We start from the raw sequence: 15298 nt of genomic DNA on the forward strand, positions 1-15298 counted from the left end.
CGATATAGTGCACAGGATTGATGACGGCGATATGCATGTGGGCAGCATTTGGTTTACTGACGAAGCTTATTTTTACCTGGACGGCTTCGTCAATAAACAGAACTGGCGCATATGGGGAACCGAAAAGCCCCATATTGCAGTCCCATCGTCCCTGCATCCTCAAAAAGTACTGGTCTGGGCCGCCATTTCTTCCAAAGGAATCATTGGCCCATTTTTCAGATCCGAAACGATTACTGCATCACGCTATCTGGACATTCTTCATGAATTTGTGGCGGTACAAACTGCCTTAGACGACACTGCGAACACCTCGTGGTTTATACAAGATGGTGCCCGGCCACATCGCACGGCCGACGTCTTTAATTTCCTGAATGAATATTTCGATGATCGTGTGATTGCTTTGGGCTATCCGAAACATACAGGAGGCGGCGTGGATTGGCCTCCCTATTCGCCAGACATGAACCCCTGTGACTTCTTTCTGTGGGGACACTTGAAAGACCAGGTGTACCGCCAGAATCCAGAAACAATTGAACAGCTGAAGCAGTACATCTCATCTGCATGTGAAGCCATTCCGCCAGACACGTTGTCAAAGGTTTCGGGTAATTTCATTCAGAGACTACGCCATATTATTGCTACGCATGGTGGATATGTGGAAAATATCGTACTATAGAGTTTCCCAGACCGCAGCGCCATCTGTTGTTGAAAATTGTAACTACTGTAATTTCGAAAGTTTGTCTGCCTGAAAATGTACTGTTGTCCCAAGCATATTGCAACAAACGGTGTATTTCTATCGCTGCTCGTTTAGTTTTTATTGCCATTTCAAATATACCGGTCATTTTTGAAACGCCCTGTATATGCAAAACAGTGTGTGAAAACTTTTTTTGCTGGTCACTGTATTTTTCATCTATACTCCTCTCCTGTAATGTGACGACTGGTTTCGAAGACCAAATATACATTTTAATAGTTTGACAAAGACATGTCATTCAGGCGTGTCCAATAGTGTGCAATAAATTAATATTAAAATATTCAATCAAATTGTGGATGTTCTACCTGATGGGGGCAGAAAGTAATAATATACATTTTTTTAGTCCCATATTATACCAGTTGTTTGTTGTATGCAGTGACGAGACACTCAGTGTTAGCAGGGATAAATGTGTAGCAAGAACTGTAAGAAAGAGCATAACATCATTTAAAAAAGTAGCAACACAGTATGGGGACGACAAAGAATTAATTTAGGCTAAGCTAGTGGCGTTTGCTGTCTGCTATATTCTTCAAAAGATGATGATGGTGCGACAAGGGTGGTTTTGCTATGGCATCTTCTGCTGAAGTCTCTTGTAATGTATGTACTGTAGTTGTTGAAGGTTTGTGTAATGTAATATCCACTTTGTGTAGGTAAGAAGTGTAGTTTCATATGATAATTGCATTTTGTGTAGTGTATCCTTCTCTTTCTTGAGGAACAGCACATTGAATTTAAAAGTATGAAAGAAATATATAACAATAATTTTCGCAAAGTGTGGTATGCATCGTATGTACGGACGTATATTACTAATTAAAAATAAGTACTTAAGTTAGTGGACTGGACTACCAGCTCTATTTGTAATTGTATGATGACCTTTCTACCACATTGAAAATTTATTATTTCTTGTAACAACCCCCCTCCCTTTTTTGCGGATTCATGGATTGCCAAATTTCTTTAACATCCCACAACATCATTCCTTACATTCCAGACTCAACAGAGGCTCTCCTCTCCTCACTCTTAAGGAATGATTTCTCCCATGTAGAAAATATTGTGAAAAGACTGACCTTTCCAGTCTTCTTACACTGTTCACACACTTTCATTTTTCAGAATTTGTAAGTGCCTAGGAAGGCTCTCATGCGCTCCTATCAAATGGTAGCATATTATGTACTGATTTCAGTCGATTCCTTTTCACTGGCATGCTGTGAATGTTATGTGACTTTTGTGAAATACTGTTGAACTCTTTACTCACCTTTTTTTAATGATTTCACTGATCAAGTCTTCAAAACAATTAAAGAATATAGATTTCTGACATACAACTTATCACTAAATAAGATCTAGCTATTTTCATAATAACTGATAATATCTTGGGCAATTCCTACATTTTAAGAGTAAACTAATCTTGTTTTTTGGTGTTCCTGTGTAAATGCAAATTTCATTTTCATTATGTTTAAAATAGTATAACAATTTTTTTTGTGATTTTCAAATATGTGAGTATGACTGTTAAAAATTAGTAACTTTTGCTTTTACCTGCACTAGTTAGTATCTTTTGCAATGTGATAATGCTCACACCACAGTCTAGTCTCAATATTAGCTTATTTGAAGTGATAATTTGTCACTAATATTTTTAAAAGAAATATATATTTAAAAAAAATAGATTATTTAGGCAGGAAGTGTTTGTTTCAGTGTTCGAGAAACTCATCAGATTGCCGAAGCTCAACAAGAGAAAAATGCCAAGTTACGTGAAGCTTTTGGTATCTCTGAATACTTTGTCGAAGGCAGTAGTCTGGATCCACAGCGTCATGTGAAAGAGGCACAAGCTAAAGCAGCTGCAGAACAGAACAAGAAATATACTTTGGTCCGTACTCCCAGTCCAGAGCAGTTACCATCACATACTGGAGAGAAGGCCAAGAAAAGAAAGAGAAAATCCAGAGACAGGTACAGTTACCTAAGGGTACCATATCTTTATCCACTTAATTTAATAAATAGAAAAAATAATACTAAATTGATACAAAACACAAGAAGTTGAATGCTAGTCTTATCTGGCTGTTATAGTCACTTGGTTACTCAAAATAACTATTACCGGCATCCAGACATTTCTTACAGTTGCCTGTATTAGTCAAAGTGCCTACATACTGTCCTGTCCAAGTAGCTTTACCTGCAATTGCATTTTGTGGTAGTTTGTGTTCTTGGCTTAAGTTTTTCCATCAGTTTTGCTTTTCTGCAACAATAGTTTGCCAGAAGCCCATACTTGTTGCAATCATACTGGGACATTTTTTGAATGAAACAGCAGTCTACTTTTCATGTTGACTCATAAAGCAGCACTACCAGTCAGTGGTTTAGTAAAGATGTAATTTTTTTTATTTCGTGCAACCTTCAGGCTGCTGACAGCTTTACTTTTTCTGTATCTGTGTAATAGAGCTGTATGAAATGCTCTGGATTTTTTAATCACACCCTTTTTCATTTTTACTGTCACCTGATTATTTCCATTTTTATGTTTTCCTTCCTTATTTCAGAAATTGTGTTATCTTTGCAAGACTTTAATCAGAAATACCTTTTTTGCCATGGTTGTGGTGACACTACACCACTGGAAATAATGGTTCAACTTTCCATCCTGTTGGTTAGAGAATACTATTAGCTGATAGAAAATTATTACAAGATATGTTCGAAAGTGTATCTTTAATTTTTGCTTGCCACTAGATTTATAAAACTGTAATAGATCCATGTAACATAGACTTGTTTCTTTGTGTTTTAGTTCCACTAGTCCTGAGACGAAAAAAGAAAAAAAGAAGAAAGCCAAGAAACACAAGAAAGAAAGGTATATATCAGTATTGAAGTTAAACCTCACAGTAGGGAGATGTGGAAAGTAAATTAACTATAAAAAAATTCTATTTAATTAGATTGTAGTAAATTGTTTATTAATTATTATTTTTATTCTACTCCCACATACATTCTCTATTAAAAAGAACAGTTGGAAGGAATTATGAGTGCCCAAGTAGGTAAGTTACAAATTAAATTGAATTAAAAAGATATTCATGTGTCAGGAAAAGGTTAATATTTGGGTTTTGTCACTTAGTGGCATAGAATTATTGACGTAGTATGAGACAAAATAATTTCCTATGTAAAAGGAAAGATATAATGTATCCTTATTCCAGAATTCTGTTCATACAGAAAAATTTAATGAGACTATGCATTTTTAACTGTCCTTAGAAAATACCTCTCAGAAATGTAGCTTCTTAATTACATGAGATGTTTTAAGTGTTTCCACATAGTGCTTTAATACAGAAAGCTAAGCTTAACATTGTTCCATAATTACAGTTCATTTTGTAACTAAAATTGTTTTGGAATGAGTACAGATATTCACTTTTTTCCAACCAAATCATTTTCCATTATTTCTAAAGTAATATTAAAGTTTTCAGCACTTAGTTTATTGTTAATTCTCTGTTCATGAAACTGCATTTTTCCTCATGAAGTGACACCTATTAAGTAGTGACAGATAATTAATGGTCTTGATGCAAGGACTGTGTAAGACAAAACAGTAAAGCCCATGCTCCATGATCAATATACACCTCACCTGAAAGCTAACCTGTTTGGAGAGTGCCAGTGTAACTGCTTTTTGTAATTTTTTTGATTTGTCAGTATGAAAATGCTGTTTTTGCTGACAGCATGCATGTAATTTGGGGAAAGGGGGATTTAGCTAATTATGAGATTACCCATTTATGTAGCATTGTGGCAGCAGTGACATTTGTTTTACTTCAGTGTAGATTTTTTCTGCTCTTGAAATGTTGTGGAAAAAGAAGAGTTGTTTGATTTGTTCAATACAGCCTTCCGTGAAATATAACACTGCTGATTCTGAAGAGAGATTGGTTTAAGCCATGTACTCAGTGTATAAATTCAATCTTCAGTTTTAACGTGAGATTAAAATGTGAAACTACTGGTAGTTTCAGTGAATGACAGGAACATTTAATAGCTTGCAATAAGAGCTGTTGATTGTTTATGAGTTGAGTTCTGCAATATTTTAAGACCACTTCTTCCATCATTCACAAGGTCTATTTATAAATTTGCAAAATAATTTACATATGATTGGATTGTGCCTTTTATCATTCTTGGAGTTAACATCACTTAGTTCCTTTTTAAGAATAATTACTGTTGATTGAGGTTACAGGTTTCTTGGAGAGTCTATATTTTCAGTTTTTGTTATCGATTTAGAAGGAATAATAATTGCGCATATTCTGCAGTAGAAAGGCTGTTGGTAAGGGGGTGGGGGGGTGGGGGGGGGGAGAAAAAAAGGGTGTCTGCAGCAGTCACACTGGCAGCGTGAGTAGTTTCTGCACTATATATGTCTTTCAGAGCATTGCTGTACTCAAGCTGATGACTCCCATCTCCACAATGATTTCATCTGTATTAACTTGTTTTAGTTATATTAATTCAGTATTGTGACACATTATTGCAATAGCAGGTGTGGAGTGTTTATTGATCTAGCGTGCTACACTGCTTTGCTATATTTCAATCTTTTGTCAAGTATTTCTTTAGTCATTATATATATTTATATGAACTATTATATATCATTTCAAAAAATGTGAGCTGTGTTTATTTTTTCACTCTTCTGTTTCCTACATGTTTTGTCCTTAAAGTTGATTTTCATAATTATCTGCATAATTTCTAAACATATAAAAGAAAATATTGTTAATACCATCTCTCTATTTTTCTGACAAGTCAGTCCTTGTTGATGGGTTGATAAGGTAAATAGTTTGCCCATAATATTTCGTTTGAGTAAATTTCAAAAAGTTCAAAATCTTGAGAGGCACATCTCTTTTCACACCATCATAAGAAGAAATCTGTTTTAAGCAAGAATGAGCTATGTAGCGCACATTTGAAGTGTTTTGAGTTGTAGAAAGCTTTTCCTTTTATTTTTATTGTAAAATCTATTCTCTTTCCCGGTCAGTTGCAATGTAAGATAATTATTGTGTAAAATTTGAGGTTTACTAATCATGAGCCACAGGAATACACAATTTTGAATAATGCTGTGAATATACATTATTATTTTTGTTGTTATTCTTTTTTATTTAGTTTACTGCCTCTGTGTGGGTCACACTTCAATAAAATTGTGTTCTGTCATGTATGTACCATGCATTTTCAGAACAAAGTGTTTCTGATGGGTTACATTCTCCAAAATTCAATGTATTTTGTGGGCATATAACTGTCATTTTCAAAATTTCCTGAAGCATTCTCACCCTAAATGTAAAATGACTGTGTGGAAATTGAGATGATATCTTAGATTGCTTCCCAACTGATTTTCTTAGCTGTGAAGACCTTAAGGTAATTCCTGTGAGTGTTAGATGAACTTATATTATGTTATTCAGCAGTGACACCATTTTACCACTCTATGTAATAGTATTAAAAGACAGGCAGTGTGTATATACAAAAGGCAGCATAATGACGTGAAGAATGTGATTCCTGTGGATGGATAGTACTGGAAGAGGCTGTCCATAATTATGTACAGTGATGAATTTGTTTATTTCCTGTCTGGATAATGTGAAATGAACATTTCATTGTTCCATTAAATCATAGAAAATTCTACTGCAGTCCCTATTATTGTTGAAGCTTCTGGAGACAATTGCTTGTTATCAGCTACAGTTACCTAAAAATGATTTGTAGCTTCATAAATATTTGATTTTTAGTCTGTAAACCTTTTGATGCTTCTGTTTTCCCACAATTACTTCTCTTTCAACAATAAATGTAAGAGATAAATTGATGGTCTGGTCGTTGATTCCACTTTAGTAGACATGGCCCCCAACTCCTTCATAAATCATGTTGAAGCAACTCTCAACAGGTAACTGGTCTACATAAAAAATATAGACATACAAAAACAACAGCAGCAACAACAACCACCTCTTGGCTATTGTCAAAAGAAGAGTGCACTTGGATATGACTTGAAAGATAACTTAGATGAGTCAGAGCACCTGAAAATACCCAAGACAAGGTCAAACTCAAGAAAGGACAGATAAATTGCATAGCAACACACAACACATATTCCATCATACAACCAGGGAAACTCGAAATTTTGACAAGTGAAGGATCGCAAAGAGATTCTAATAAATTGGCCAAGGGTCATCGAACTTTTTTGTTAAATAATGTTTGATGAACTTGCTTCTGTCTGGTCTTGTTCAGTATCACACAACACACAATAAGCAATTGTAATAACAAATAAAATATTAATCCTGCACTGTAAGAAATGAACACAAACCAAATATCGCAAGTGGGAAGTGTATATCCTCAGGTGTTCACTGCAGCTGCAGGTCTCATGGTTTTGGTTGAACGCATGCTGTACCTATCTCAGGAACCTCTCACCCCACTACTTTCATTGTGGCTTCATTTTTAACAGACTGTATCTTAAAAGTAAAGATGGCCCTCTTGATAACTTTATTTAAAAGAGAGAACGAACGGTAGGTTGAATTTCTGCAGGATTTGACATTTCATTGTCTGAACACTAGCTCACAATTAATAAACAATCTTATAAAACTGTGACATTTCCCATTAGCTGCAAATAGGCTTTAACACCAGACTGGCAGAATGGGGTCAAAATACTTTTCTCTTCAATGTCATATCCAATTCTTTTACTTAGTTCATGAAATAATAAGACTTTTCATCATTATTCAACTCTTTACGATGATTATAGGATTTTCGAAGTATTTATATTTTCTTGGATATTTTATTCAGTTTACTTAAAATGACAGAAGGTGTCATTTGACACTGCTTTAGTTTCTCTTCTGAATGTATGTAAATAATACAACAGTGAAATAGCAACAATCAACAGCCAAGCAGAGATTTTGCTGCTTGTTGTTTTGTCTTGGCATGTGCACATGCCAATATGTCACAGTTTCATTAAGATAATATTCTTTGCCCATGAAAAAAATTTTAAATTTAGATGAAGAGGAAGACATTGTGAATGGGGAGGTACTAGCGGAGGAGCATTCATATGCTAATTTGTGTCGATACAGTTGAATGCCTCCACAAAGGTGGTCGCTAAGAAATGCGTGAGAGGTTGCCAATTCTTCATCTGGTTGGATTCCATTAGAAACTGTTCTGCTCAGTGAGTGTGAAAATGTTGTAATCAGGGATGAACACTGTAATCAGTCTCATATAAATCTATATTTTAGCTAGATTTCATTTACAGTATATCCATCATCAGTGCACTTAGTAGCGATTCATTTAGACTCGGAAAGCTTGAATGTGTACATGATGTTAAAATGACTTTAGCTTGCCCATAGCTCAATTCACACTCATATGCAGACAGGTTAAAGTTGTTTTAACAACATTTGCACATTAAAGCTTTCTGAGTCTGTATGATTTGCTGCTACACACTCTAATGATGGTTATAGTGTAGCTGAAATCTAGCTAAATCTGAAGTAAAATATAGATTTATGTGTGACTGATTGCTAAGTTCATCCCTGATTACAGTTCTTGATCTTCCGAAAGAATGTTGTTACCTAAGGGAGGGAAGAGGTCCCACTACTTACACTTGTCAAGTACACAACACATTGATCAAGAGTTTTCAGGCTTATTTTTGACAAAGCAATACTGCCTCTTGTGAAGAAATACAAAGAATCAGATGGTCAAATGGCATTAAGAAACAACAATTGGATTGTGTCACTTGAGGAACTGGAAAAATAGCTGTCATATATGCTTGGGATATCATTTGACAAAGGGTAAGTCTGTTAATAATCTTTGGTAACATTCTTGGGGCCTACTTTCATCAAGCACATTATGACAAGGGACAGATTTGATTCTCAGATTTCTCCATTTCAGTGAAAAATCAATCCAAGCTGAGCACCTACCAGCGAACAGATCGGCTTTTGTATCTGAAATTGAGGGAAAGTTCAAGAAAAACCATATTTGATTTTAATGCTCTGGAGAAAATATAACCATAGGCGAGCAACCATTACCAAACAAAACAAGATTCAGATTCACCCAGTTCATGGTCCACAAACCAGACAAACATGATGTGGGTTGCTGCCAGTGTAATTCCAATCTTCACATCTCGTCAACTAAGAATCTCAAAGACAAAAAAACTTCACTAGTTTCTACAGTGAATAAGACCAATTATGAAATCACTGACAAGGTAAAGAAGCCAAATGCTGAGAACTGTCCATCACCATCCTGGACCAGGATGGTAACACAGACTGTATGCCAAAGAAAGAAAAATAGAAATATCATTATTCTGAGTACATTGCATGCTGAAGTAGCAATAAGCAAGGAAGGCAAGCAGAAAGATGAAACCCTGACATTCTACAATGCTACAAAGTGTGAAGTGGATGTAGTAGATCAAATGACTGTAAATATATTACTAAAGTTGCATACAGGAGATGGCCGATGTATGTCTTCCACAACACCTTGAACATGGCAATAATAAATGCATTAAAGAACAAGAACATGGAAAAGCAGTGGTTTGTACTTCAGTTGGGGAATGAACTTACGGAAACATAGGAGCAGGAAGAAGATCAGATAAAAGAAGTTCGTATGGGACCAAAATCATTTAGAAAGTGGAACAAGTGCCAAATCAGTCTCTGCAAAGGTAATAAGGCCAGCCACAACTGTGTAAAGTGCCATAAAGCCATGTTTGGAAAATGTGTGCATAAAACTGAAATCACTTGTGCTAAGTGCATCTAGCAGATTCCAATCACACAAATAAAAAGTACAACAAAGCCCATGTGGGACACAAGTGAGTGTCGTATAAACCATATATACCAAATGTGGTTATAAGATTCTAAAAATAGTTAATATATATAAGTCTACAGTTTATAAAACTTATTAGCATGAGCAACAGAAAATCAATAAGAGATTTTTTTGTAGAAATAATTAAATAACATATTACTTATCACGCTAAGAAATCATTATTATTGATTCCAAAAAGGTGGAAATTAACATATACTAAAATAAAGTAATTGTTTTAAGTCAAATATTAAAATATTTTAAGTGAGTTCACAAGAAGTCCTTTTCACCATTTTAGAACTGTCAGGAACTCCACCGTTCTAGTGTTAAAAACACTGACAGCAGATTTATTACATCTGCCCTTTGCGAGAGGACATGGAAAATGACTTGTTTCCTCCTTGAACTGGCATCATCTCCTGTCCTTTTTAGTGTCCCACCTGGAAGGCGGCATGTGGGTCTACTCCTGAAAACTGAAAGGTTGGCCGAATGAAGGAAGCAAGTAGGAGCAGGTGAGGTAAAACACGTCGGTACTGCGAGTGAGTAAAAGTGGTTTACTGGTGCATGAATATTTACAGAGGCATACGAAACTTAGTACATAGGTGCGAAGCTGCAGCGAAGTGTCCCGGCCGTCTGCTCTTGATGAAATGGGGAAAATCTGGAGTGGAGCTTGTAGATCTGGACAGCACCCGCTAGAGGGCGCTGTCGTCGGTGTCGGTCGTAGTGCCAGCCTACACCGTGGCATCGTAGGTATCAATACCACATCCCTCCCCCCTGAAACGATGCACCGTCATTGAGTATGGCTTCCAACGGTGGGTGGAGGGACCCAAGGGCGGCGCAGCTGAGGGGGTGGACAGTGGAACTGCCAGGGCAGGCTGTCCACCTGCGACCCCGAATTGCTCACGAGGGGGTGAGGAAAACGCCCTGTGGAAAACCTGCCCGGGCCGTGCACCGCTACTGGGTATGCTCGGATGAGGAGGCGGAGCAACGACCTCCATGAGTGGCGGCGGCGCGACGGGAGCATGCTGCAGCGGGTGCAATAGCTGCAGGAGCGACCGATGGGCGCGACCATGTAGCAATTCTGCTGAGGAACGGGGGCCGTGCGGCTGAGAGTGATAGGAAGCAAGCAAAGTCCAGAACGCACGCTTGCGAGAGCGCGTGGCGTGCAACTTGCTCATCTGCGACTTAAATGTACGCACAAAGCGTTCAGCTTCGCCGATCGACTGGAGGTGGAACGGGGCTGAAGTCAGATGGTGAATGCCTTTAGCAGCACAGAATGCTGCAAACTCTGAGGACACGAATTAGGGGCCATTGTCGGAGACAATAACTTCAGGAAGGCCCTCAATGCAAAAAATAGACGTCAAAGCCCGAATAGTACTGGCAGATGTAGTGGAAGACATAGGTACAACAAAAAGGAAGTTGCTGTACGCATCAATAACTATCAACCAGCAGGTGTCCCAGAATGGACCTGCAAAATCAATATGAACGCGTTGCCAAGGCGCAGTAGGATTCAGCCACGCAGAGAAGCGTTGGCGGGGAGTAGATTGATGCTCCGCGCAAGAGCAACAGTTAGCAGGCAAATTCTCAATTTGTTGATCAATGCTGACCCAAGTACAGTGACAACGCGCTAATTGCTTCGTCCGCACTATACCCCAATGACTAGCGTGCAGTAAACAGAGGATTTCCGATTGCATCGAACGAGCTACAACCACACGAGAGTGATCATTGTCAGATCATAACAAGATAACACTGTGGTGTACAGACAAGTTGTGATGTTGTGGAAAGGAATGTCGAACAAGTGGATCACAAATCTGCTTAGCAGATGGAGGCCATTGAGTACGAATATACTGCAAAAGAATCTGCAAAGAAGCATCGGCAGCTGTTATGGAAGCAATGCAGCGAAAATTCACCAGAAAACCATCAGCTAAGTTCTTATCTTACAAGTCAATAAACATGCAGGACAGTTCGGAAGAATCAAACACTTTGTCAGGACCGATAGGTAGACAAGACAAAGCATCAGCATTGCCGTGCTGGGCCGTAGGCTGAAACAAGATTTTGTAATTGTAGTTAGACAAAAACAAAGACCGATGTTGCAACTTGTGTGCCGTATGGTCTGGAACTGACTTTTACGGGTGAAACAACGAAGTCAAATGCTTATGGTCGGTGACCAAATAGAACTTGTGACCGTACAAAAAATCATGAAACTTTGTCACTTCATATACAATAGCTAAAGTTTCTTTCTTGATTTGAGAATAGTTTTGCTGGGCAGATTTGAGCAATGACGCAAAAGTGATCGGGCGATCGACAGAACTAATGTGGTGTGAGAGAACCGCTCCGATGCCATGAGAAGATGCATCGACAGCCAAAACAACAGGTTTGGAGGGATTGAAAGGAATCGAGCAGCGGTCATTCAACAAAGCAGATTAGAGTTTGTGGAAAGCAGTATCACATTCTGAAGACCAAACAAACTGTCACGTGAGTGGGCATGAAAGCAATTCGGACATGATTTTAGTTTCTTAGTCGGAGCTTGGTTTGAAATGTGTTTACTTGCACGTAAGCGATGCGCTGTGGCTGGCCATGCGGGGACCGGGTGGAAGGGCACATGTTGTGCCGCGCCAACATTACACACACCCGGGGTCACGTCGAATGCGGAAGTAGCCATGTCTAATGTATCTTGTCTGTCTAGCAAGTCCACTACTTCCTGCAAAGACGGGTTGTTAAATCTGAGGATTTGTTCACAGATGCGGTGATCCGCCACATTCTGCGCAATAGCGTCTCTAATCATTATATCCGCATATGAGCGTCCACATGAGCATTTAAAGTCACAATCAGATGTTAGTCCCTGAAGGTCCGCTAACCAAGATTTATTGGACTGAGTAGGGCCACGCCGGAGACGAAAGAATTTGCCTAGTGTACAGCTACCACATTTACACTTTCACGGAAGTGGGCGTTCAAAGAATCAATCACTTCGTCGTAAGTTTTAGTTTCTGGGTGGTTGGAGGGAAATAACTCGACGAGCACAGGGTATAACTCAATACACGCATAGGCAATGAAAAAGGCAAGCCGCTCTATACCTTGTATGCTGCGAAGTGTGCCTCGAGCTGGGCGATGTATTCTGGGCAGCGCTCAACATCAGGATTGGAGGCACGAAATGGCGGTGCCGTCGGTGACGGCGTCGGTACAGGCAGTGGCGTCGGAAGCACCGAAGTAGCCACAGTTTGTAGTGTGACCAGTCCATTTATGGCAGCAAGGAGCTGCGTCATTTGCTGAACCTGAAAACGTAGAAGATCGGACAGCGAAGCTTGTTCCTGTGGCGAAACCATGGTTTACACAATTGAAAGTCTTATACTGAGGCTAGCATGAAAAGAAAGCAGTACCGAGCAAAAAAGGAAATGATAGGAAAGGAAAAAAAAATGTTAACCCCTGATCGTCGCCAACTTTTGTAACCCGCCTGGAAGGCGGCACATGGGTCTGCTCCTGAAAACTGAAAGGTTGGCCAAATGAAGGAAGCAAGTAGGAGTAGGTGAGGTAAAACACATCAGTACTGCGAGTGAGTAAAAGTGGTTTACTGGTGCATGAATATTTACAGAGGCATACATAACTTAGTACGTAGGTGTGAAGCTGAAGCGAAGTGTCCTGGCCGTCTGCTCTTGATGAAATGGGGAAAATCTGGAGTGGAGCTTGTAGATCTGGACAGCACCTGCTAGAGGGCGCTGTCATCGATGTCGGTCGTAGTGCCAACCTACGCCGTGGCATCGTAGCTATCGATACCACATCCCTGAAATCTCAAAAAGGATTCTCTTCAATAAATGCTTCATAGAGTTCCTGCTGTGTCAGATATGCCAATCTCAAGCTTTCATTGACTTCCTCAGTTGGCTAGAACTTCCGTTTGTCATCAGAGATGTGGACATCTATGAATCAAGAATGTTGGTAGCTGTGCTGATTTTGTTAGATGGTAGCTGATTCAGTTGATTCCTCTGATGCCTTTCAGTATCAGGTGCCCAGTTCCCTGAAGTACTCGTGGTGTAGCCACTGTCTTGGTTAAAGTTGTTATGCATTCTGATTTCCATGGCTTCTTTGATCTCAGACTCCCCGTAGGTAGATGCATAGGATATTATTTCTGTTTCATCAAACCAAGGCAATGGCTGCATCTGGAGTGGTGCATGGAAATGGACACTTGATGCTGAAAGGCAACATAAGCTGAGTCATCCACCATCTAATGAAATCAGCACCGCTACCAGTGGTCTTCAGTCACTGACATCGACATAGTATTAGCTGTTGTATGCATATTTCATGACTGTGTGACGTAATTCAGCCAAATAAAGTAATTTAAGGCCCATGAAAATATCTCCTGACCATGAGAATGGAGGAAATTGTTGAAAACTGACAAATTTGGCATGGCAAGAACTCCATGAAGCATTTATTCAAGAATTGTTGTTGTTGTTGTTGTGGTCTTCAGTCCTGAGACTGGTTTGATGCAGCTCTCCACACTACCCTATCCTGTGCAAGTTTCTTCATCTCCCAGTACTTACTGCAACCTACATCCTTCTGAATCTGCTTAGTGTATTCATCTCTTGGTCTCCTCCTACGATTTTTACCCTCCACGCTGCCATCCAATACTAAATTGGTGATCCCTTGATGCCTCAGAACGTGTCCCACCAACCAGTCCCTTCTTCTTGTCAAGTTGTGCCACAAACTCCTCTTCTCCCCAATTCTATTCAATACCTCCTCATTAGTTATGTGATCTACCAATCTAATCTTCAGCATTCTTCTGTAGCACCACATTTCGAAAGCTTCTATTCTCTTCTTGTCCAAACTATTTATTGTCCATGTTTCACTTCCATACATGGCTACACTCCATACAAATACTTTCAGAAACGACTTCCTGACACTTAAATCTATACTCGATGTTAACAAATTTCTCTTCTTCAGAAACGCTTTCCTTGCCATTGCCAGTCTACATTTTATATCTTCTTTACTTCAACCATCATCAGTTATTTTGCTCCCCAAATAGCAAAACTCCTTTACTACTTTAAGTGTCTCATTTCCTAATCTAATTCCCTCAGCATCAACCGACTTAATTCGACTACATTCCATTATCCTCGTTTTGCTTTTGTTGATGTTCACCTTATATCCTCCTTTCAAGATACTGTCCATTCTGTTCAACTGCTCTTGCAAGTCCTTTGCTGTCTCTGGCAGAATTACAATGTCATCGGCGAAACTCAAATTTTTTATTTCTTCTCCATGGATTTTAATACCTACTCTGAATTTTTCTTTTGTTTCCTTTACTGCTTGCTCAATATACAGATTGAATCACATCGGGGAGAGAATATTGCTGCAAAAAACTACTTTATTATAGGATTTGACTTTGTTAACCCATAATTACTCTAAAAAAGTGTGATATGTTAAACAAGTAACAATCCATCACTTAGGTGTCTTGTTGTTGCCTTTAACCATTATTTGAGTTGCATGCTAAACCTTGTTTTCTTTCTGAGTGATGCACACGACATGAGTTAGAACAGAGAATTAGTTTATATAAACATTAACATATGTGAATATTCCAAATTGAGCTAGGATACATATAACTGCCCTTAATATGTAGACTTCATGTTGCATGCTGTTCGGTAGTGCTCTAAAATGCCCCATTTAACATTTGTCCACTGTGCCATCCAGCAGCACTGGTTGCAAGGCAGTGGCTGTCTCAGTAATGTGGTCTATGTATGTGACTATTACTGTTAAGCAGGATCGACCATCACTAGCCTGAGAGTGCAATATTCTGCCACTTAGTACATCAATGTTTTCTGAGCCCGCGTGTCCACACGAGTGTGGAAATGCATGCCAAATTCTTACAGGTGT

The 15298-nt window shown here is 38.9% G+C and overlaps 1 protein-coding gene across 1 annotated transcript in view; it reads left to right on the forward strand.

Annotated features, from left to right (window-relative positions):
* Positions 1-15298, forward strand: part of LOC126261905 (serine/arginine repetitive matrix protein 2) — a 280569-nt gene that overhangs the window by 187358 nt on the left and 77913 nt on the right. The window contains exons 4-5 of the mRNA XM_049958577.1: positions 2420-2671; positions 3489-3551. Coding sequence (XP_049814534.1) covers positions 2420-2671; positions 3489-3551 — 315 coding nt within the window. The remainder of the gene's footprint in view (positions 1-2419; positions 2672-3488; positions 3552-15298) is intronic.

The sequence above is a fragment of the Schistocerca nitens genome, chromosome 1, assembly GCF_023898315.1.
Source record: "Schistocerca nitens isolate TAMUIC-IGC-003100 chromosome 1, iqSchNite1.1, whole genome shotgun sequence".
In the NCBI taxonomy this organism is placed as follows: Eukaryota; Metazoa; Arthropoda; class Insecta; order Orthoptera; family Acrididae; genus Schistocerca; species Schistocerca nitens.